Source organism: Coenobita brevimanus, chromosome 66, assembly GCF_032717465.1.
Source record: "Coenobita brevimanus isolate Jiangsu-jjx chromosome 66, ASM3271746v2, whole genome shotgun sequence".
Taxonomy (NCBI): domain Eukaryota; kingdom Metazoa; phylum Arthropoda; class Malacostraca; order Decapoda; family Coenobitidae; genus Coenobita; species Coenobita brevimanus.
In genome coordinates, this window is record NC_137019.1 from 3,759,393 (window position 1) to 3,785,359 (window position 25,967).

The 25,967-nt window shown below is 40.6% G+C and overlaps 1 protein-coding gene across 1 annotated transcript in view; it reads left to right on the forward strand.

Annotated features, from left to right (window-relative positions):
* The window catches only part of orion (chemokine-like protein orion), an 88,951-nt gene that overhangs the window by 41,224 nt on the left and 21,760 nt on the right, over positions 1 to 25,967 (forward strand). The window contains exons 5-10 of the mRNA XM_080276788.1: positions 2,467 to 2,583; positions 4,614 to 4,766; positions 13,726 to 13,872; positions 16,376 to 16,546; positions 19,675 to 19,810; positions 21,729 to 21,901. Of these exons, the coding sequence (XP_080132914.1) occupies positions 2,467 to 2,583; positions 4,614 to 4,766; positions 13,726 to 13,872; positions 16,376 to 16,546; positions 19,675 to 19,810; positions 21,729 to 21,901 (897 nt within the window). The remainder of the gene's footprint in view (positions 1 to 2,466; positions 2,584 to 4,613; positions 4,767 to 13,725; positions 13,873 to 16,375; positions 16,547 to 19,674; positions 19,811 to 21,728; positions 21,902 to 25,967) is intronic.

The following is a 25,967-nucleotide window of genomic DNA, read 5'->3' on the forward strand; positions in this document are numbered from 1 at the left end:
AAATGAAACAAATCCCTTTGTGATAATGAAAGTGGCTAAAAGCCTCTTCTTGTAAGGATACCTCCAAATTCACTCACTGTGAGTGAAAGATGGGTTTTTGGCCTTTTGAAAACCTGTTATTTTCATGCTTCTCTGTTATGGTCAGACTATATCAGGGTGTTAGGAAAAGTGTCTTGGGATTGTTTGGCTGTGTGGAGAGAATAAAGAATAAGAAATTGACAAGATGACTGTGTACGTGAGTGAAGTGGAGTGGGAGAAGGGAGGGGAAAACCGAGGATGAGCTGGAGGGACGGGGTGGAAGTGTATGAGTAACGAGGATGTAAGGTGGAGAGAGGGCATCCAGACAGCAGGGGACAGAGTGGACAGAGCGACATGGAAGTGATGTGTTTGTGGTCACCTTTTTGAGGATTAAGGCATCTGGCTTTGAATAGATAGATGAATAGATAAAGACTGTATATACCTGTAATTATGTACAGTTAGGGGGGATTGTAGGGTATTGTAGAATGTTTAGGGGATCCTATTATATTGGTGTTTTAATAACCAGAATAATTCCTTATTTGCCAGCTGTTAATCTTGATTGCTGATGACTGGAGGTTCTACGGTATTTAGTTATTCTGTAAAACTACTGTCACTAACTTAACATGCTTTTAATTTTTATGCAGTACTTAAAGCACCCCAGTATTGCCACTTCATAGTTTCACAAGGAAGTGTTTATTTTTTGTCATTCTTGTTTAATGATCTAAACTTTTTCTCTATAAATTTTTAAGACAGTCACACTTTGGTGTCAGACATGAAGTACCATGAAGACACAGCTGCATGCCTATTGATCGTTCTGCATTACTTCTGTCATCTTGTATCATTTGTGTATTGTACATGATACCAATTTTTTTTAGAATGTACAAGGAAAATATGTTTTTGAAAGAAAGAATAAAACTGTCCAGAATAAATGTCATATAATACAGCATTTGTGAAAAAGAAAAGAAAAGAAGACAATCATTGTAAAATAACAATCAGTATTAATCACTGTAGTCCTGGATGCAGATGTCAGATCCTCACCAGACAGGATTAGCCCTGTCACTACAAGGGATCTCCTGTGTCTTCAATAAAAAATTTTGGTGCTAGTAAGAGTAAAACACAAAGGTTATCATACTGTAGAGGCTACTGAGGATACTTATACTTTTTCTACAAAAGATCTCCTAAACCCTGGGGATCCCACTCCTTTCTCCAGTAGGGCTGAACTTTATTGATCAACAAGATATAGTAGCAGAAAGAAGAGCATTGAAACATACATCCAAAGACAGTATAACTAACAATTTGTTATACAGCTAGTCTGGTTCTTCTCCATAATTCAGTCACAGTCCTCACTTCACTGACCATATAAAGAGTAATTTAGAAGAGTCATAAGCATAACTAGCCAAAATTTAGACACCAGTGTTTATGATGCAATTAGAATGAAGGTATAAAGCATAATTTATTGAAGACAGCTAGATAGAAATTGCCAGCAGATCACTCATAGCCTGTTGACCACTACTTGAACACCCCTGCCTTTATTGGAATAAAGTTATTCAGTGGTAGGAATAAGATGCAAAGATTTAATTGATATGATGAAGTGAAAGGTACCAACACCTCCTGAGAAAGAAAAGGAAAAAGGTTTCACAACATTGGGCCATTTTCTTTCCCCCCGTGTGCACATAACTTCTTCCATAATCCATCCCTGTACATCGTATTTCTTGCTTTTTCTGGAGTCATAAATACACAAATACCGTGTTATCTTACTTGCATGCAGTCACTTCTGTCTGCTGTCTACAAGTATGTTATCCACATATCCCTTGCCACTGTGGAATTCAACTTTGTTCACCACTCTCCAAACATTGTGACATATGTTATACCTTCTCAAAGAAACATTAGTTCAGGGGTTACAAAATGGCAGTATTAACATTAGGATTTGAATATTGTATTCAAGAATGAGAACAGTCACAATAGATCTGTTGAGAACATTCTGGGCTGTGTAGGTTGGTGCTGAACAAAATATATTGTGAAATACAAGTTTGAGATGGAAGAAGGAAAACTGTTGATTCAAGGATAGTGTGTGCTTAAATGGCATGGTCATATATGGTTAAACATTGTTATAAAGCTACCTATATGTGAAAAAGTTTGAAGTAGGAGAAGATATTCAAGGTCAAGAAGATGGCATGATTATGTAAGTGAAAGTGTGGAAAACTGTGGTATGAACTGTGAGGAAGCTACTTACAGGAAAAAAAAAACTGTGTGCAATCTACACAAAGGTTGTACTTTTTTTGTTTCTGTCTTCTGGCCCTTATCACTCAATAAACTGCCCATCCACATGACCCTACCGTAGTACTCCCCAACACCTAGCAGTTTATGTAATAGAAACTGTTATTATTGTCAAGTTCCATACTGTTCATGTTATCATATTTGTTTAAAACTGATTTATTCTTTGTACAGATATTCAATGCTACTGCCTTGGATATGAACCTTGGATCGTACATTCCACTGGCTGATCGCAAACTTCTGGCCATGTTTGAGTTTCTGTCTCGCCGTCTTGACCAGATGGAACATGGGGTAGGTAAAGTCCAAGTTTAGTTTGCATGAGAGGCTTAACTTAGGTAGCCAGATAATTAAGGTGAGGAATGAAGTAGGTTAGTACAATAATGTATGGGCATTGTAAATAGTGTATGAGTCAGAGACATTCATTAATATGAGCTGTGTAGCAGTGCATTAGCACTGTAGTGGTATTGTAAGTAGTGTATAGAAGTCAGGGACATGCAGTATGTTTAAGTTGACATTAAAGATGGGACATTGAGAGTGGCTGCAAAGTTTAGTCTGTAGGGGAAGCATTATGTGACAATTTCTTTTTCATGTACTGCATCAAAATTGGTTAATAAAAGTTGAGGGATGTGGAAGCTTATGTAAGTAGGTTATTTTTGCTGTTGTTACCCAAGATTTATCTGGACATGAACCCAGTGGAATACTGGCTGGAGTTGTCTTTCTCCAGCGTCCACCATCCATCCTTAGGTGATAGGAATAGAATTTCGAGAAATTTATATATGGACAGAGGAGTTGTTATTTATACTACTGCATGAAGGCATCCCTCTCCAGCACCTGTTTGTAGGTAGGAAGGGGATATGCTTTATTGCAGAATGTCAAAGGTACAAATTTGCTCAGAAGAAAGTAAACAATATGGTAGTGTTGATGATCCATAGATTTGATGATAAGCTTGTACTGAAAATGTAATACACATTAAACTTATTTACCCAAGAAAATGGTTGAACTTGAGTTCATTGTATGTAATGAAATGCATGAACTGAGGGTTTTACCTGGTACTTAGAAAGGAGAAAATGGATATTGCTGTATACACTGAGTCAGAGTGGGCTGGACTACTGAGTCCAGATCTAGTGCAGTTAGCCTAAATCACCAGAATGGGATTGGGAGGTTAATTACATATTTTTCTAGGAAGTTTCCATGTTTGATTACATTTGTTTTTCACTCTTACATCTCCCTTTCCTCCCTCAAGTGCTGGGACTAAAATGACTCACAAGAACCAGTTGTACTCGAATTAATATTCGGAGTAGACCGTGGCAATTGTAAGGGAAGCGACCAAAAGTGGACTGGATTTGATTATTGGAAAACTGGTGTGTCAGATCATGAGAAGTGGACTAAATACTAGATTTTTCTGCTGGATCCCAGCTTCTGAACACAGGTTATTTTGGAATACCAGGGGAGAATAATAATGGATGGCAGCAGAAGAGAAGGTTATGTATTAGTAATTCATATTTCAAGTGCAAAGAAGTACATAGTTACCTGTATACTTGGTAACAGAGAGACCAGAGAGATAGTTGAAAGAAGCCTGGTTGATTGTTTGTCTTTATAGACATGAGAGTGTTATTGACATGTGAGAGGGGAGTAGATGGTGCTGAGGTTTGTCTGACCATATGACTGAGGTACACAAAGTGAAATCAAGAGAAGCTTAGACGATCAGAGGTTTGAGGAATATTCTGAGTGAGATTCTGAATGTGGAGAATCAAGAACCATTTACAACGCTGGGTGGTAACCATATAACCAAACATACGTGCTCCCTACGTGTCAGCAAGTGGGTTGGTGGGGGGTTAGTGCCCCTCCCTATAAAACAAATAACTCAAAGTCAAATGGCTACCCCTTACAGGACTAAGGCATCTGGCAACAGATAGATACAGTAGATAGAAAGGCACATGAATAAAGGTTAATGGAGGAGTCAAGATTAATGAATTAGGAAGAGATGGAGTTGTTTGGTAAATCTGTAGGGTGCAAACAAGGAGGCTTTGGTTAGCAATGCTAATGTTTGTGTGCATGCATGCCTTTTTTTTTTTTTTTTTTTTTTTTTTTTAAAGGTAGTAATTGATAAGAATAGGATAGTTGATGGGATGTAGAGGTTAAAAGAGCGGTGCACATACAAAAAATGGTTTGGTTAGATGCAAAAAGGAGTTCTGATGAAAGAAGCATCATTAAAATACACTGGATTATTATAACGACGTACTTGGTAATCTGTCTCCCTTTTCTTTTCTCAGATTGCACGTGATTAATGTCTCAGTTAACCAAACTTTCACATTATACAGGTGCATGGGATTGCCAGTTCCCTACGTGAGTTGGCTGATGGCATGCAGAGTATGGTCAGGTGGGAGATTGCACTTGACACAATGGAGGAATACACGCGCCCTATTAATACTCTGTACAACCGGTTCTTACTGTACCAGAAGATGAAAGATAAGGTTAGTGAACTGTGTGTTTCATTTTGAATGTTGAGGTGGTTGTTTGATATTGCAAATAAGATATTGATACCCGTTGTAGTGCGGAGTAGTTTTTGAATAGAAATGATGTGTATCAGCTCAGAGCAGTGTTTTCCAAACTTTTAGTCAAGACAGTCCCCAGCCTTCCACCTCTACCTCACTCTTTGCAAGATCAAGGTAAATGCCTTTACAGTAATAACAAAGGTAGCATTTTTTAATAGTCTTCAAACTATGATTTTGTTTATCACTTGTTTAGTGATGATTAAAGGTCTGATTACAAAAAGGGGGCTTTATTTTTTTTTTTTTTTCATGCTGAGTTTTCATTTGAAATTTTTAAAAATACTTTTTCTTTTTTCAGTGCTCTTAAAATAATAACATTATATGACCTAAGAAGGTGAAAACAATTAAATATTATTTTGTCAGTGACTTGAAAAGTAATAAACCACACACACACACACACACACACACACACACACACACACGATATAGTGGAAATAGAAAGTCTCCATATGGTGCATCTTGGCGGAAGGAGACGGTGCTTTGTAGAAAGTCATCATGTGGTGCATCATGGGGGAAGGGAACGGTGCTTTGTTAACATCTGGCGAGAGCGAGTTTGAGGGCTTGTCCGAATATGAGGTGGGAAATGAAGTATTAAACTGAACCAAACAAGAGTAGCAGGAGTAGAGAAAGCAGCGGAGAGGAATGTCAAGGAGATAAAAAATGTATGGGCAGTAATTAGAGAGTTACAGGAACAGACCACAGAGCAGTAAAACGAGATCAAAATTCTATGGAATAAACTGGCAAAAGTTTGTATATGCACTGATGAACAAGAAAGAGAAATCAAAGAATTAAAAGTGAGTAATGAATCTGCCGCTAATGAAATAAAAGAGCTTAAGAGGGAGAACAAGAGGTTGGAAGAAGAAAGAGTCAGGATGAAAAACAAACTAGATGAGTATGAATCCAAATCAAGAATACAGGAAGAGCACATTAAAGAAATCAAGGAGCAACATAAGGGGTGAAAGAAAATTCAGGAAGAAGGAAATGTAAATCTGAAAGAGATTATAGAACAACAAAGCAAGGAAACGGTGGAGAAGGAAGTGATTAGGGTACTGAGAAGTAGAGAATGTTTAGTCAATGATGTAGCAGATAAGAAAAAATGTGTAATAATTTCAGGAGTAAAAGAAAAACGTATGACAGTAACATCAGAAAGAGAAAGAGAAGAACTGAGTAAGGTTAAAGAAATAATATCAGTAGGTACGGAAGAAAACAACAAAGCTCAAGAAGAGATTGAAGAAGTGTTTAGGTTAGGAAAGTACGAGGAAGGAGGGGCGAGGCCATTGAAGGTAAAGTTTAAGTCCCAGGCAACAGTAAACAAAAACATCAAGAGAACATGGAAAATATCCGACAAGGAAGGGTTCAAAAATGTTTGGATAAGGAGAGATGCAAATGAGGAAGAAAGAGCTAAAATAAAGGAGTTAGTAAAGGAAGCAAAGGCAAAAAATGAACAGAGAACGGAGGAAGAGAAGACAGTGTTTTATTGGAGAGTTATGGATCAGAAGTTAAGGAAGTGGTACCAACAGAGAGAAAGAGAGAAGAGGGTATAAAAAACATCAAAAATAATTTGAAGGTGGCATATACTAATGTTGATGGTTTAATATTGGCAAGGCTAGAAATCAATGTTTTCTTGAGGGTACACGAACCTGATGTTATGTGCTTTATTGAGACCAAGTTAAGAGAAGATACTGATGTCCATATGGGAGATGGTAAATACAAACTGTGGAGAAGAGACAGAAAAGAAAAAATGGGAGGAGTGATGATAGCAGTGAAGAATAACAAGTGTGGATACCGTGGAAATGGGAGAAGGCAGGGCTGAAGTGATAAATATGAAATTAGAATCTGGAGAAAATAGCAAGAGAGATATGGCGGTACTGCATGTTCCCCCTAAGACGAGAGCATGAAATAATGATGAATGCCAGGAAATGTTGTCAGATATGGCTGGTTATTAACAGAGAATGATTGAGAAAAGCAACAACTGTAAAGAGGTGAACTGGGAGGAATGGGACTCAGGAGGCAACGAAGATTCATGGGGCACTATATTACTAAATACAACAATGAACAATGTGATGATGCAATGGGTCAAAGAAGAGACATGGTTCCGAGGTAAGGACACACCATCAAGAGTAGACTTACTGTTTACCAAAGAACCTGATGTAATAGTCTTTGAAATATCTGTGTCCTGTAGGAAAAAGTGATCATGTGGTCATTGAGCTCCGGATGATAATAGGGAACGTGGAGCCAAGAGACGAGCTTTATAGGCAGGGAAGATACAACTTTGGGAAAGCAAACTTTACAAGATGGAGAAACTTTTTTGAAAATGCAGATTGGAGAAAATGCAGAGAAACAAGGGAGATGCAGTGGAAGTGGGATTTCATTATAGACCTCTATAATTTGAGAGTAGAAGAATTTGTGCCAAGAGTAAGGGAGAAAGAAAACAGGAAAATGGAGTGGTTTAATAGAAGGTGTATGACAGCAAAAAAAGAGAGAGACGTGGTGGGGAACAACTGGAGAGAGGTAACAACAGAGCAAAGGAAGAATATAAAAGAACTAGAATTGAATACACAAGAATACGTAGAGAGGAAGAAAGGAATTTTGAAAAAGGTATAATATACAAATGTAAGAATGAACCCAAGCTGTTTTATAGATTTGTCAATGGCAAACTGCAACAAAAGGAAGGAATCACCAAACTGAAAGTAAAAGGAGAGATCTATGAAGATGTGGCAATGCAAGCTGAAATAATGAACAAATGTTTTATCAGTTCTCACTAATGAAAAGAAGTTTGTGGGAGGGGAGGGAGTGACTAGAAATGTAGTGATAAAAGATATAAAAGTGGAAATACGGGAAGTGTATAAATTACTGGAAACTCAAGATGTAAGGAAAACCTCAGGACCAGATGGAATCTCTAATTGGGTAGTGAAGAAATGCAGAGAACAACTGGTGGATAAGATTCACAGTTTAATTGTGTGTTCTCTGCAAGAGGGGAAAGTGCCTCAAGAATGGAAGAGGGCAAATGTGATACTAATTGATAAGGGAGGAAACAGAGAAAAACCCCAGAATTATAGACCAGTGTCCCTAATCAGCATGGTCACAAAATTGTGCGGGAGAATTTTGAAAGATAGATGGATAAAATATCCGGAAGAGATGAATGTTTTGGCTGATAGTCAGTTTGGATTCAGAAGTGGAAGGTCGTGTGTTTCCAACTTGTTGAGCTTTTACTCAAGAGTGATTGACGTGCAACAGGAGAGAAATGGTTGGGTGGATTGTGTGTATTTAGATTTGGAGAAGGCCTTTGACAAGGTACCCCATAAGAAACTAATGTGGAAATTAGAGCATATAGGAGGACTGAAGGGATACCTCCTGGAATGGATGAGAGGCTTTTTGAGAGACAGACAAATGAGGACAGTAATTATGGATAGGATGTCTGGATGGAGGGAAGTAACAAGTGAAGTCCCACAGGGCTCGGTGTTGGCGCCAGTAATGTTCCTGATTTACGTAAATGATATGGTAGATGGAGTGAACAGTTATACAAGTCTGTTTGCTGATGATGCAAAGATCTTGAGGAAGGTAGAGGTTGAGGAGGATTGTAAAATGCTGCAGGAGGATCTGGATAGGATACACGATTGGAGCCGGATGTCGGAAATGAAATTCAATGCTAAGAAATGTAAAATATTGGAAATGGGTAAAAGCACAAAGAGGCCATCACTGAATTATTTGATGGGTAATGAACAAATCACAAAAGCGAGAGAAGAGAAAGACTTGGGAGTGCTGACCAGGATAGTTTGTCACCTGGAAAACATATTAACAAGACAGGTAGAGAGACGTATAAACTCTTGACTAATATAAGAGTAGCATTTCATTATATGGATGAGAAGATGATGAAAAAATTGATAGTGGCCATGATCCACCCCAGGTTAGAATATGCAGCAGTATTGTGGTCCTCACACAAAAAGAAAGATATATCAAGATTGAGAGAATACAAAGAACAGCAGCCAAGATGGTCCCCAGTCTGGCAGATCTGTCATACAGAGAGAGGCTGGAAAAGCTGGATTTGCCTTCCTTAGAGGAAAGGAGAAAGAGGGGCAACATGATTGCAGTGTTCAGGACCATGATGGGAGTAGATAATTGACAAAGAAGATCTGTTTTTATGGGATAAGAGAGTAACAAGAAGAAATGGAACTAAATTGGAGAAGCCAAGCTGCGTGAAGGATATCAAGAAATATAGTTTTTCTCATAGATGTATAGACCTGTGGAATAGCCTGGACAAAGAGATCGTCCAGTCTAAAAACTTAAAAGAGTTTAAAGCTAAATTTGACTTACTGAGAAACAGAGACGGGACCACATGAGCATAGCTCATTTTCTGTATATCACAATTAGGTAAATACAATTAGGTAAATACACACACACACACACACACACACACACACACACACACACACACACACACACACACACACACACACACACACACACACCAGCTCAGTGGTAATGCTCTCTCTTAGCATCTGCTGAGACAGGGGTTCACGCCTTGCTCGGGATGGGAAAAGTTTTGCTGATGAAGTGGGTGGGTACTGTCCCCCTTGAGCAAGGGGATGGGTGTGTGCATGTGTGAAGGTCAAGGCTTTGGCCTTAGATCGGACTATATGAGCTTTCAGCTCTCTACCAGGAGGGTAAAAAGCTGATGATCACAACCATCACATGATCCTGACTGACCCGGTGAATTACAAACACAAACACACACACACACACACACACACACACACACACACACACACACACAAGCAAATATTCTGAGGACAAATAAGTATTTTACCTCTCAGTAAGCCAAGCATGACACAGCTGAAATGAAAATGTTTGATGCTTATATGCGAATGGCCATACATGGTCTAATGCTTTGTAGAATTGGTAACTATAGATTCATATTTTTACACCATCTTCCTTGATTTATTTATGAATTGCAGAATTTGTATTTTTATACTGGCCTCACCAGTTTATCTACATATTACAAAAATCATAATTTATAAATTGGAAAATGCTTTTCTAAGATTGTCCTCAGCAAAATCCAAGCTTGCTCCTTTATTTAAGCTCATCCTCAAACCCTTTACCGTGAGGCTTTGCCCCTCGTTCCCATAGTACAGTACATACTCCACCAGAGAGGGAGGTGCACCCCACAGTTTGGAAAACACTGGCTAAGAGAATTTTTCCATAAAATTTTAGTACTGTATTTTACCAACCAAGTGAATAATTGTAAGTAGTGCAGAACCTCTTTTTTGTTATCACTGTAAGATTGGTAACTTGTGACTTTAGCTTTTCAGCCTGAGCACATTCATTAGCTGATGAAACCCATTTAGCATTATTCAAGAGATCTATCTATCTATCTATCTATTGCCAGACGCCTCAATCCCGTTTGGGGTGGCCTCAAACAAATCGCCTCCAAGTCGCCCTGTCCCCCGCCATTTCACTGCCCTGCTCCCAACTCACACACCCCTCTCTCATATACCTCTCCACCCCATCCCTCCATCTCATCCTCGGCCTCCCCCTCCCTCTTCCCCCCTCCACCTCACTCACATACACTCTCTTTGTCAGTCTTTCACCCTCCATCCTCTCCACATGGCCAAACCACCTCAGTGTGTTCCTCATAACGCTTCCTATCACATCCACATCAACACCACAACGCTCCTTTATATCCTCATTCGTCAGCCTGTCTCTCCATGTGACTCCACAGGCTCCTCTTAAGTAACTCATTTCCACTGCTCTCACCCTTGACTTGTGTCCTTCCAACAACGTCCAAGCTTCACTTCCGTAGGTTAGAGTTGGTATCACAATACTGTCATGTAGTAACTTTTTCACTTCCATGCTCACTTCCCTGTTTCTTATCACTGCTTTCAAAGAACCAGCAACCTTTCTTCCCTGCTGTACCCTTTCAAGCACTTCACCCTCCAAACCTCCATCCTTACTCATCACACTACCCAAGTACTTAAACGTACTCACATTTTCCAATTCCTCACCATCCAACCTCGCTGTACATTCACTGACTTCACCTCTCTCAGAGACCATCACTTTACTCTTCCCTACATTCACCTTTAGATTCCATTTCTTACACACTCTCCCAAACTCATCCACCAAGCCATGCAGCTCCCCTTCGTCTTCACTCAACAACACAGTATCATCTGCAAACAACAGTACAGGGAGTTTCCAAACACTATCCTCTTTCACCAGGACCACTCCAACATCCACTACCCTACCTTGTAGCTCTTTTATTACCCCATCCATGTACAGATTGATCAACCATGGAGACATGACACATCCCTGTTTCGACCCAACTTTCAAAGAGAAAAATTCACCTAGTTCACCATCCACACGCACTGCAGCCTTCACACCATCGTACATACCCTTCACAGCATTCAACAACTTCCCATCTACTCCATATATTCTTAACACTTTCCACAATCCTTGTCTATCCACCCTGTCATATGCATTCTCCAAATCCATGAAAGCCGCATACAACTTCTTTCCCTTCTCTAGAAACTTTTCCACTAAAGATCTAAGAATGAATATCTGATCTACACAACCTCTTCCCTTCCTAAAGCCTCCCTGTTCTTCTCCAACTAATTTCTCTGTTCTTTCTCTAACTCTGTCAATAAGTATCCTACCATACACTTTTCCTATTATACTAAGAAGGCAAATGCCCCTATGATTACCACACACTTCTTTTTCCCCTTTTCCTTTTCTACAAGGGAATAATTATACCTGACTTCCAATCCTCCAGGACTCTACCTTCCTCCCAGGCCAATCTGCACATCTTCCACATCCATTCTACTACTATCTCTCCCCCATGCTTCAGCATTTCACCACACACTCCATCAATTCCTGGGGCTTTCCCCGATTTAACTTTCTTCATTGCTTCCACAACTTCTATCCTACCGATTTCTTCCTGTCTTCTCACCTCCCTCCTTCTCCCAGCCATTCCCCAGCCACTTATACTCGCATTACTTCCATCCTCTATGTTCAACAAATCCTTAAAGTGTTCTCTCCATCTGCTCACTTTTTCTCCCTTCTCCACTAGTAATCTACCATTTTTATCTTTCACTCCCCTGCTAACTTCACTTCCACCCTGTCTTACACTTTTCACCTCATTCCAGAACATTTTCTTACAGTCCCTCCACTTTACACTCAAATTCCTTCCAAATTCCTCATCCACTCTCTTCTTACTCTCTTTTACTAATCTTTTCACCTCTCTCTTTCTTTTTACATATAACTCTCTCTTCTGCCTCTCAACTTCTTCCACGCCCCTATTTCTCATCCATTCATTGTATGCTTTCTTCTTTTGTGCCACAGCCTGTTTCACCTCTTCAGTTCACCACGCTGTTCCTTGCACCCCCCTCCATCTTCTCTTCCTTCCACACACCACATCACATGCTGCACATATTTCTTCTGTAAATATCCTACACACACCTTCCACGTCTCCCATCTGCTCCAATTCATTTTTACCCAATCATTCTTCCACTTCTCTCTTATACTCTGCCATTTTCTCATCCTCTTGTAACCTTTCCACTCTCCTTGCAACTACTCCTTCCTCTCGTCTTTCCCTTCTTCTATTCCTCCATCTTACTTGAATTCTAATTCTGGCCACCACCAAGTAGTGGTCAGAAAGTCCACTTCCCCAACCTCTATAAACTCTTGCATCCATTACACATCTTTGCATCTTTTCATCCACACACACATAATCAATCATTGCCTTCCTTTCATTCAGTTCACCACCCACCCTTCTCATCACTCGCCATGTATACCTGTGGATCATTTTATGCCTGAAGAGGGTATTGGCTATCACCAACCCCCTCCCAGCACAAATGTCCACTAATGCACTCCCATTCTCATCTATCTCAGCAGACACACCCCACTCACCAACTATTCCATCCACCTTCACATTCCCAACTTTACCATTCATATCACCAATCAAAAACACTCTCTCATTCCTTCCAAACTTATCCATGCACACTTCCACATTTGTCCAGAACTCTTCTCTCACTCTTCTAGCACGATCTTGCGTTGGCGCATACACACACATAATCGCCCACATTTGTATTCCAACTTTCAGCTTTACCCACACAATCCTTGACCCAACTGATCCATACTGTCTTATGCTCCTCTTCCATCTTTTACTCACAACTATACATACTCCTTCCTTTGCCCTCTCATTCTCACCTACTCCTACACATATACCCCATCCATACTCCCATTCTCTCACATTTTCTCCTCTCCATTTTGTTTCAGTTATTCCACATACATCCACTTTCGCACCCTCAAGCACCTGGACAATCTCTCTCTCTTTCACCTCATCATTCGCTTCTCTTACATTCCAGGTTCCGATAACCATGTCCTTTGTCCGGTCCTTGGTCGTCATCGTTTGGTCAGTCCTTGTCCGAGGCTTATTGTTTGTTTTTTTAGTTAGTTGTTTTCCGGGGAGGGGCACTAACCCTCCGCCAACCCTTTTAGTCGCCTTTTACGACAAGCAGGGATACTGGGGGAGTATTCTTGAAACACCCCCCTACCCCCAGGGGGGAGATTATAGCAGGTAATATCCTCAGGCTGAAGTGCTTAATGGAGTTTGGTTGTTAGTCCTTAAGCCCAAGAGCATGTCTCCAATCAGGTTGAAGTTGTGATTGGAACTTATGTATAAGTCCTTAAGCCCAAGAACACGTCTCCAGAGAAGAATATAAAGACATCTAGCATCAACCAGACAAAGACTTAAATAGACACTAGGACTGAAGAGGTTCATAAGTTTCATAAAATATTTTATGAATTATTCCTTTAACATATGTATGGTGGGTTTAGTTTGAACCACATGGAAATCTGTCACCTTCATTTAATGTTTTGTTTTTCATAGATTGAGGATCATACACTGATGGATTTTGCAAATGCAGTGGTGTCTCATCACCCTCACTCCATCATGTCCCTCATGGCTCACCTTCACAGCATGGCTGCCCCTGAAGCTGCACAATTTGTAAACTCTCCACTCAACATTAATTCAGAGGTGAAGTAGAGGCTGTATTGTTAAGTGAGTTACATTGAAGAGTACAGGTTTGTCATAACTGATATGTGAAGTACGTAATGGTAGTTACTTAGGTAGAGTTGCTTGCCAAAAGGGACAACATGCCATATATCCCTAGGCAAACTGGCCATTCAAGGTGGCAGGCAACACCTCATTATACACTCACTAACTGTATGCTTTTAACCAACTGTGGCCCTTTCAGGCCAATTTCCGATGGATGATTGGGGTTTATTGCTTGCTCAATACTGCTCAAGAATGAACAGTCACTCTCACCCAACATGATTAGCCTAGCCCCTGGCTCCTACACTTTTGAGGGGGCAGTAAAAGATAGGATGAGGGGTAGATGAAAGGGTAGGGGAATGGTGGTACACTCAGTGTTACAGCGATAGGGATCTCAAACTTTTAGACTAGGTAATGGAAATTGGTGAAAGGGTGTAGGAGATCATGAGTTGGAAATGAGAAAATTGAGGAAATTTTGGATTCAAGTTAGGCAGAAGTTCGGCAGTGTTTATTTTTTTAGACTGGCAGTTAAAGAAGGTTCTAAGGAAAGTAAAAGAACTTTGTCTAATTTCTGTGGATATTGAGGAGGTATTTGATAGGATGCCTAGGATGGTCATATAGTTAGCAATAAGAAAGTTGGGACTGGAAGAGGAAGTTGTATGTATGGTAATGAAATTGTATGATAGAGCAGGAATATGAGATAGAGTGCATGTGTTAGAGCAGAGGTGGGTAACCTATGGCCTGCATGCTACATACAGCCCAATTGCACTGTCCATGCAACCTGCCATACCATGTGACATGAATTTTTGGTTGCAGCTCATTTAAAAGATAGGCAATGGAATGTTTATGATATACATTCTCTGTGCAGCTTACCATATCATGTGGCATGAATTTTTGGCTTCAGCTCAATTCTCATTTAAAATGTGGCCAATGGAATGTTTTTGATACTGACATACAAGATTTGATACTTTAATGTACATTTAATATGACGTTCACTTAATTTGGCACTAGATTTTTAAGTGACGAATACTCATACCTCATTGTATTTGTAAGGCACAAGATTGTCATGATTGGCAGCACATTTTGATGTGAACAGCATTTCTCGAGGGTAGAGTATAAATTCTCATCACAGATTTCAGCACACATGTGAACATTTATAAAATAATCTCAGAGCTGTGATATCAGCTATTCCATCAAGTTTTTTAACCCGGTTTCTCAAAGGCATCCAACCCAAGTGTCTCATTATGAACTAGTAATACTGACTGCAGTGGAATACCTGTACATTTTCATTCTTTTTTAATTTTCTTGTCTATCTATCTATCTATCTTTCTATTGCCAGATGCCTTAATCCCGTAAGGGGTGGCCACAAGCAAATTGTCTCCATGTTCCCCTGTCCCCTGCCATTTCACTGCCCTGCTCCTAGCTCACACTCCCCTCTGTCATATACCTCTCCACTCCATCCCTCCACCTCATCCTTGGCCTCCCTCTCCCTCTCCCCCCCTCCACCTCACTCACATACACTCTCCTCGTCAGTCTCTTGCTCTTAATCCTCTCCACATGGTCAGACCACCTCATTGTGTTTCTCCTAATGCTTCCTATCACATCTACGTCCACACCACAACACTCCTTCACTTCCTCATTTGTCAGCCTGTCTCTCCATGTGACTCCACATACTCCTCTCAGGTAACTCATTTCTACTGCTCTCACTCTTGATTTGTGTCCCTCCAACAAGGTCCAAGCTTAACATTCATACATTAGAGTTGATATCACAATACTGTCATGCAGTAACTTTTTTACTTCCTTGCTCACTTCCTCGTTTCTATCACTGCTTTCAATGAACCAGCAACCTTTCTTCCCTGTTGTACTCTTTCAATCTCTTCACCCTCTAAACTTCCATCCTTATCACACTACCCAATAACTTGAATGCTCTCACATTTTCCATTTTCTCCTTATTGTATATCAATAGCTTTTGTGTTATTTGGGGGCATCCATCATACACTCACTCATTGTAGAGCTACCTTCAGGGGACTGTACTGACTGACAAGCCAAATTGTTTCCCGTAACCTGGAAACCAATTTCTACTTTCGATGGTAGCCATACGAGCAGATGACATTTGGTGGTCTAGTGGGTTGATGTGTTTTAGCTGGATCAGGCCCATAAGGATTTTTGTCGAAGGGATGATTAGGGATTATTGCTCACATAACAATACTCATTGGTGAGCAAGGCTGGTCACTGTCACCTTAAATGGCAAGACTCTATAACCTGCAGGACACCCTCACCTTCAATTATTAGACTGAGTAGCCTAGCCCTGGGCTGTGATGCTCCTGATGAGACACAAATGGGTTGGATGATGATATTATTAGTAGTCAGTGTCTTACAGTTTTCAGAGTTTCTCTTGACCTTTTACCTAGTTATCGAAGAGTGTTTGTTGTCCAGTGTTGACATGGTCTCATTTCATCCCTTTGACATTTCTCTTTTATGACAGACATTTTCAGTTCTGAATGATCCTAAGGACATCTACCGTGTGTCTGACAGTGTATCACGTAAGATGATGCTGCATGAGAAGCTGATAGGACTTGATACCTCTGATGTACCTGATCCTCAGCAGCTCTCCCTTCGGCCCAGCATCTTTCGCATGCTTCAGGATGCACTGAAGGTGAGACGGACTAAGAGGGGAGTCTGATCTTTGTTATGAGATTGGCTGCATCAATTGTTATACAGTATTTTAAAGTCATAATATAGGAAATTGTCAGTGAGTATTTTTGTTGTTATTGTGGAATTATTATTATTATTATTGTTATTATTATATTATTATGATTATTATTATTGTTGTTATTATTATTGTTATTATTATTATTAGCATTAGCATTATTATTATTATTATTACTGTATTATTATTATTATTTCACTCTCATCTTAAAAGTCAGGACCAACTTCCCTAGCCCCGAGCTCCTACTCATCTCATGGGGCAACACAGGATTGGATGATGGATGGATTATTATTATTATTATTATTATTATTATTATTATTATTATTATTATTATTACAAGAATTTTGCATATTGCCTTGGAGTTTTGTTGATGTCAGTGATCATCATCCCTTGAAAGTAAATGTAGACAAGAGTAAAGTGAGTCTTGTTGAGAGAAAAAGTGACTCCAAGTGTAACATTATTATGAATGGAGAGAGACTTGAATAGGTGAGAAATAAGGATGTAAGATTAGAAAACTGGTATTGTCAGTGGCTTAGCTCCCTTAGGACTTGCCCCTCCCTCTTTCTTTATAAAAATGACAGGTGTACTCCACCTCCTTCACTTTACTTTCCCCTGATGATGTGGATACATGAAAGCCTTCAGGATATTTCGTATTTCCCTTTTCACTGGGGATATCAGCATATATATATATGTACAGTGGTCCTTCGTTTTTCATTGCTTGGATGTTCCGCCAAAACCGCGTGAAATGTGAAACGTCAAAGTGTGAAGTTAAGAATCAATGGGAAAAATAGAAGAGCGTTCCGGTGGGACATGCACCTACCTTATCAGAAAGTACCACAACACCAAACAGGCCCTACCCTCCCGTGACGCCGCCAACCCCACACCAGGCGCTGAGAGAGAGAGAGAGAGAGAGAGAGAGAGAGAGAGAGAGAGAGAGAGGTAAAGATTATCTGCACACACACGCACACACACACACACACACACACACACATACACACACGAGAGAGAGAGAGAGAGAGAGAAAGAGAGATTAAGGGAATCTGTGCACACACACACACACACACACACACACACACACACACACACACACAAGAGAGAGAGAGAGATAAAGGGAATCTGCACACACACACACACACACACACACACACACACACACACACACACACACACACACACACACACACACACACACACACACACACACACACACACACACACACACACACACACACACACACACACACACACATACACACACACACACACGAGAGAGAGAGAGAGAGACAAAGGGAATCTGCACACACACACACACACACACACACACACACACACACACACACACACACACACACACACACAGACACACACGAGACAGGGACAGAGAAAGAGAGAGAGAGAGTAAATAAAGAAATGGCAGAAAATGCGTCCCTTGCGCGAATGAGGAGATAAGGCGTGACAGCCGTTCCTCTTTTCTTTCTCATTGTCCACATCCTCCCTCCTCTCTTGGAGGAGAGAGAGAGAGAATAAAGTAGAGGAATGGCACAGTGTCCCTTCCTCCCTTGGAATGAATGAATGACATCCCTCTTGTCTTTCATTCTCCATTCCCTCCATCCTCTAGCCCCATCACCTAGGCCGAAGCCCTCGAAGTCAAACTCAAGCTCCAGCACCTCCACTTCCTCTCTGTCCACTTCTCCTCCTTCATCCACCCCTGTTGGCACGTCCAAGTCTTGCAGGATAGGAGCCACATTCTGTCTCTCCTGAAAATATCACGTGATCTGTGTGATCCGGGCTTGTCTCTGCTCCTGTATGTTTCTGTTGTAGATGGCCATCACTTGAGACTTCAGATCACTCAAGGTTGATAGGATGTTGGTAGCCTCAGGCATGCGTCATTGGCTGCCGGCTGGGAGCATCAAAATGTAGGGAAATTCGCGAAGTGTGAGACAACTTGGAAACTTTTTTCTTGCGCGAAGAACAAGGCGTTGAAGTAAAATGTGTCGAAATACGAGGAACCGCTGTATATATACACACACACACACACACACACACACACACACACACACAAACACACACAAACACACACACACACACACACACAAACACACACACACACACACAGTACCTGTACTACTGTAAAATAAAGTATGGCCATGCATACTGGCATTGGCCTGGACCCAACCCCCTACCCACCCATGTCTGAGGCATCCCCCAGAGATTCTGCCTGCTCTTTTTGGAAGTCTGTCATGGACCTAAAAATCTGTCCAAAGTTGAATGAAATATTCTGGTTAAAAAAAAAATAGAATACAAAATATGTCATCAGAGTGAAAATTGGTTAACCTGAAATGTTCTGCTTTATGACGATGTTTTTTGGTTTTCCTGTTATCACTTCACACTTTTATCTCCACCGAGAGAGACAGAATATATGTGTTTTGGGTGGGGGTAGGGGCTGCATATATTTGGGTGTGCATACATATATTGTACATGTGGGGTAGGGAGATGTGTGTGCATATAGTGTGTATATGCATAATCACAACTGATGTTGTATATAAAAGTGCAGATATCTGCTGCTATGCACTGATAATGCTGAATATTTGCTATGGTAATTGCTCCATAGATATTCAAAATGTTTCCATTGTATCATTTATTGTTCTTAAGAAGACTGTAATAAAAATCATTCATGAACTCTGTATAGGCTAAGATTCCTTTGTTCTGTTATAAATGGATGCCTTCAGAATATTAATAGGAAATTGGCCTGACCAATCATATTATAATACAGGTACTTTATTCATGTTCATAAATTTGTACTAGTTACTACTTCCATGTTGCAAGAAATATAAAATGGTCGTCTGTGATATGAAAAGATCTTTCGAGGGCAGCTTTGAAATATCTCAGCTTTGATTGCAAATGCTGATATTTTCATGATGTGCAAGTATAGTCCATCCAAGTTACTAATACTTTGTAAATATTCCTTACAGTACTGTACTGATAAGATCAGTTCCTTTCATATATTGGACAGTAATAAAGCATAGTAACCTTTTGATTCAACATACATAAGTGGCTTTAATATTACCTGACAGACAAGTGACCGGTGTCAGTTTCATCAGTCTCCACAGCAATTGCTTCAAGGGCTGTATGTGATGCTGGCATTGACTGAGGCTCGAGGATATGCTATGCTTGAGTTTGCCTGGATGATTTTAAGAGTTTACAATGAGGGTGAGTCGATATTTTTGTAAGTGTGCATAAATCTGTCCATTTTTGTAGTATTTAAAAAAATTCTGTATCATCTGAATGTGAGCATGTATTTTTATCTTTGTATTTTGGTCATCATCAGGTGAATAGAGTAGTTTATGAAATTTCTCTGAAGTTGGGTCTGAAACAAGGATGTGTGAATGGGAAAAAATAAATTGTTGGTATTTAAAAATACACTTATGTTTAACTATTATGTACGGTTAATTGGTTTATTTATGGTGGATATAAGACAGTTATTTGTATTAGGCAAGTGTATGTAGTAAAGAAGGTAGGAACACTGGGGGAATCAGAGAGTGGTTGAAGGGGTGTAGCAAAGTTCAGTGGTAGCTGTTGAAATTAGTGATTAGGTGTATGAATGTAAATATGAACTAAATGAGGCCCATCCATAACAGTGTGCTGCTGTCATCACCATCATCATCATCATCATCATCGCCATCAGTCCCATTTTGCCCCAGATAAACATAGGGATCTGGGGCTGGGTTACTCAGAGTCAACATTTAAGGCAACAGTGGCTAGCCATGCCTGCCCCTGGGTGGTATTACATGAGCAATAAACCCCAACCAACCCTCAGATGGAACCCATTCAGGCTCCACACAGTTGGAGCACCTTAACCCACTAAACCACCAAGTGTCATTTGGTTGTGTGGAAACCACCCAGCATAGGAAATGGTTTCCTGGGATACATAAAACCTTTTGGCCTGACACTCAGTGTAGAGTCATCTGGGAAGATAGAAAGTTTTTGTCATCTCTGACATACAGAATGATACCTGAACAGAGCTCAAAAGATGTCATTTACTGATACACAAGCAATGGCATGTAAAGCCTTGCACAGTACATTAATGCCTGTCCTTGCTTCTGTTCACTTGACAGAGACTAGTTCCCTTAATAATTCTCTCCAGGTGTCTTACCACTGGAGCCTCCTCACTTTGCTTTCTTACCAATCTTCCTTCAAATGGAGGGAGGAAAAAACAGAAAAATTCCACTCCTTTTGGAGTTAAGGCATTTGGCTCTAGATCAACAGAAAAAGTTATTCTCACTCATAGTGAGTGAATTTTGGAGGCACCTGGTAGTTTGGTCCAACCCGAGGGACCATACTGCACTATACACTACTCCCTCTTCCTCTCCATATTGCACCAAGTGAGACCACACAGACATAGTGGTACTGTACTAAACTTCCCATGAATAGCTGACTGCTCAAAGAGTATGCACAGATTACAAGGCATGAGTAATTCTTTTCTAGAAGGAACAAGCCATAAATTACTTCAAAGGGAAGGTCATTTTGTCTTGTTAGACATCATACTGGAGACAAATAATAATCACCCACTCCTCATCCCTTCATGTCTAAGATGACTAATGCATGAAGTGTAACATAATAGCTGAAAAGTTTTTTCTTGGGGTGCCAGCAGAACTCAATTTCTACAAGTGAAAAATGGCTTTGTAGCATTGTAAGATGCTGTTTATTTGTCCCTCAAAGTTGAAAGGACTTCCCAGGAGAGAAGATGACATCAAGGAGATTGCTGGATTGAAAGCTGCAAGGAAGTATAGTTGGCAGGATTACATTCTTATACTTGATAGTTTCTAGAATGAGTCAGTCCCACTATTTTTTAATTAACCTTATTGTGGATGTTATATAATGTATGATCTGAGACATATGTAAAGCTTGAATGTCCAGTGAGAAAATAGCTAATTCTGTGACACTAATTATACCTGCATATGGGTCTATTTTGTTTTATGATTTGTCGTTCCTGCCCATCTCTGTGATAGAAGATGGATTCAGAATGATGAAGGGAGTGAAGGTGCTGTATCAGGATATTTCTTTTATGATATTAGCCTGTCAGATAGCACCACAAAGAATCGGGAAAAATATTTGATGTATCCAACAGGGAACTTTACTGTGGAGCAACAAGTGTCCGAGCAGTTCTACCTACAGTACTCTAGAGATATCATGCGAGAGGCACGGGCTGCTATGATGGATGAATCACGAGAGTTCTACCGCTGTGACCCTAGGCATCATAGTGAAGGGGAGACTTTTGTTCAGCTAACTGAACTACTGCAGGTTAGTAAGATTACGTTTTTACAAACAAAAACGCGCAGAACTTCTCAAGCACCCACATTAAGTTGGTCAGAAAGCATCCTAAAGGACCATGGCAGTTGGAACTTAGGCAGCAGTGATCCGGGCAACAACTGAAACAGACACATGATTCACAGAAAGGGGAATAATTAAAGCAGGTATAGAGGAAGCATCATTGTTACAGCACTTCAGATAGAGTGACAGCAATTTGTGGATATGTGTACCAGCATGTCTTATTGCTCAACAGTTTAATTATTAAGCAGGTAGAATGAATCTGAGGGGTAGTGAGTGCCCAGTTAAGGTTTTTCAAACCAATGTTTTTCATCATTAGTGCTATCTTTATTTCTGCCAGAGAGGTAAGGTAACCTAGGCCTAGATAGGGGTACTTAGCTAAATAGACACTAAAGTATGAGAGACCAGTTATTTTTGTTGTTTCCCAAGGCTCATCTGAGTGTAATTCCAGTGGATTGCAGGTGACAGCTGCCCCTCGTCTGCAAGCCACCATCTTTCACTTGGGGTGTGGGAAGGGAGGTGAGGGATGTTTATATAACCAGGCAGCAGAGCCACCTGATTATACTGGTACTAGCACATGAAAGCATCCCACTCCATTTCAGAGAGGCCAAATAAATAACATATACAGTAACTCCCTATTATAAGTAACCTTTTTTTTTTTAATGCTTTTTTACTATTAAATCCACAACATACTTCAGGAAAATTATGTACTGAAATTTTAGTGCTACCTTTAAAGCTGAATTGCCAGTTTCCCCACTTTATACACCAGTTGCATGGGATGGAAGTAAGAATATTGAAAGCTTGCAGATTGAATGAATATATGCTAGTTTTACTGGATACCTAAACTCTTTATAGCTTCAGAGCCTCTTTTGCTTTTATTGATCCTGTTCACTTCACTGAAGTTGCTGTTGTCATTGTTGCTTAACCTCAGTCTGGAAATCCAGACTCATCAATCACAGGTAAGCAACTACTTCTGTGGGACCAGGTTCAGTGCAATAGAGGAGTACAGCAGCAAAGGAACTTACAAGCGGGAAAGGAGACCAGAATGATGCTCATTTGTTTTTGAAGGCTCCAGCATGCTTACATGCATCAGCCATGGTCACTTAATGGAGGTTCTCCATGCAGCTCGATCTCTGGCAGCTTTCCTATGTAGTCCTTTATCCCTGAGGTCACAGTCAATGACCTTGTCTTGGTCTTTGTCGGTCTACTACAACCCTACCTCTAACATTAACACTTCTAACTTTCTGCACCCAGTTATCATCCCCCATCCTCTCCAGATGCCCAAACCATCTGAGTCTACCTCTCCCCATCACAACACCAATACACTCCAGTCCCATCCTACCCCTCAACTCTTCCATTGTAAACCTAGCCTCCACAGGCCTCACACTCAGGGACGCACGGCACATCCACCTAATCATTGTCATTTCTGTGCATTTGAGCCTGCTAGTATCCTCTTCCTTTTCTGCCCAAGTCTCACTACCATAAAGCATTACACCCCTGGCACGTGCAGCAAATAGAGATCCCATAGCACAGAGGGAGGGCCCTCTCAGTGTCAGGAGAGGCAACAGCTCCCTGAACTCTTCCAACCACTCCTCACTCCTCCATAAAGCAAGTTCAAGTTCCACCTCCAGCACATAACATGCCTCCCGCATAACAGAACTCTTCCACGCTCTCAAGAAACTCACCAGCAAGTTCAAACCTTTCATGCCTTACAATCTCCACCTGCCCTCCCCGATACATTACACACTTGAAGTCAGCATTATCTCGCAGTCTGCTTCTACTACCACTACATCACATATGCACCCACTTATCACAAACACTGCACAAGATGGTATTACATTCCACGCTCTTGTGGCAAATCGCACATGGCCACTTTCTTATTTGACAGTATCGCCACCAGCCCTAGATACCATCACTTTTGTTTTGTCTGCATTTACTCTTAAGTCCTTGTGCCCCATACCATCTTTCCACTTCCTAAATCTTTCCTCTGCCTCCCTTTCATTCTCTGCAATCAACACCTAGTCATCAGCATACAGCATCTCCCATGGGAGTCAATTTCTGAAGTCACGTGAGAGGGCTTCAGGTACCATGATAAACAACAAGGGGCTCAAAGGTGACCCCTGGTGCACACCAGCATTCATGGAGAACTCTTCACTCAGATCTCCATTCACTCTTACCTGGGTGCGAGCACCCACATACATAGCTATAACCACCCTGACCAGCCACTCCTTGATCGCAGGTATTCTGAATGCCCACTTCACCACCTCTCTAGGGACTTTGTCAGAGGCCTTCTCCAAATCAACAAAAACAAAGTACAGTTCCCTTTTCTTTCCTAAATATTTTTCCTGAAGCCGTCGAACAGTGAGTATGGCATCAGCGGTCCCTTTGCCTGGCATAAACCCAAACTGCATCTTATTAATATTCATTCTTTCTCTGATCATACCTTCTAGAACTCTCTCCATACCTTCATTATGTAGTTTAAAAGCTTTATGCTTTTATAATTTCCTCTTTCCGGGGCATCACCCTTCCCCTTGTACACATTTACAGTTTCACTCTTCAGTCAGCCATGTGGGACAACACACTCATATATATATGTATTTATCAGGTCAGTGACTAACCTCATTCCTATATCTCCTGAGGCTTTCATCATTTCAGCAGTCAACCCAAACACATCTGCTGCCCTCCCCACCTGTATCCTGCCTGTTGCGCCACTCACAGTAGCAGCGTCAGTCAAAAGTCAAGGGCCAAACACAGGATTTGTTGGCTCCAAACCTTCCTTGTCCCAGTCATACTCCTCATTCAACAACCGACTATAATGCTCTCTCCATGGGTCTTTAATATCCTCACTGTTCACCATTACCCCTCCTTCATCATTCTTCACATACTGCTCAGCTATTATATCCCTATTCTCCCTCTTCATCTGATGTGCTACCTTAAATATCATATGCATCCTTTACACATGTTTTAGGTTATCAAGTTTAAGTCTCTGTGACTCGGACCGCCCTGTAAACCTCTATTCTAGCCTTACTCTTGGCAGCCAGGCATTCCTCTTTGTTACCACCCTTCTTCCATTCCTGGAAAAGTCGTCTTTTCTCCATAACTGCAGCTTCTACATCCTCATTCCACCACCAAGTTACTTTTTGTCTGTATGATAATTCCAGAGCTCATTCCTAGGAATAATCCTATAATAATGATAAAATTATAAATATAAATATTAAAAAAAAATCAGCCAATAAGAATATCATCATAAAACTTTCACAGTTTACTAATTATTATATAGGTGTTCTGTTAACATTATTGTCAACATACTGTATATTAATAATTTATGGAGGCCAAAGAAAGTTTTTTTTTTACCTTTATAAAATTCAAAAGGAAAAAAAAAATGCTATAATCAAAAAGATATCACCAAGACCTTTATATTGTATTGATGTACTGTATAATATTAATATGTTTGTCTTAAAACTTCACTCTCATCTCAAATGTCAGGACCAACTTCCCTAGCCCTGGGCTCCTACGCTGCTCATGGGTCAATGAAGGATTGGATGATGGGTGGATGGATTGTCTTAAAACTAAGTCAGAACAATAACACAACTTTAACCTTAATTTAATCAAATTACCGTGGTGACTTGTAAGCCCCTCTGCCACCATGCTCCTCATATACTGTGTAGGAAACCAGCACCCCTTAGCGGTAGACAGTGCCTCACTAGGGTCGGACCATGGTCCTTTTACATGGTAGGGTGCAGGAAAAGGTGAAGAGGTTTGGCTCCTGGGAAGACACCACAGCTACATAGCTCCATCCAGGATGCTCATTGCCACCACATGTAGGCTCCTTGTCAGTGCCAGCGAAGCACAGTATCTGTATCTGTGGAGAGTTAGGTTAGTGTTGTATTATTTACAAAATTTTAAAAAGTAGGACTGAAATATGGTGTTAAGTGGCAGCACTCACCATCCACTCACTATCAGTGTAGTGCTGCTTTCTGGTGGCTGCCCTGTCCCCTCATCCTTCCTTATTTCCTTCCTTCCTATTTTGTCTTTTCTT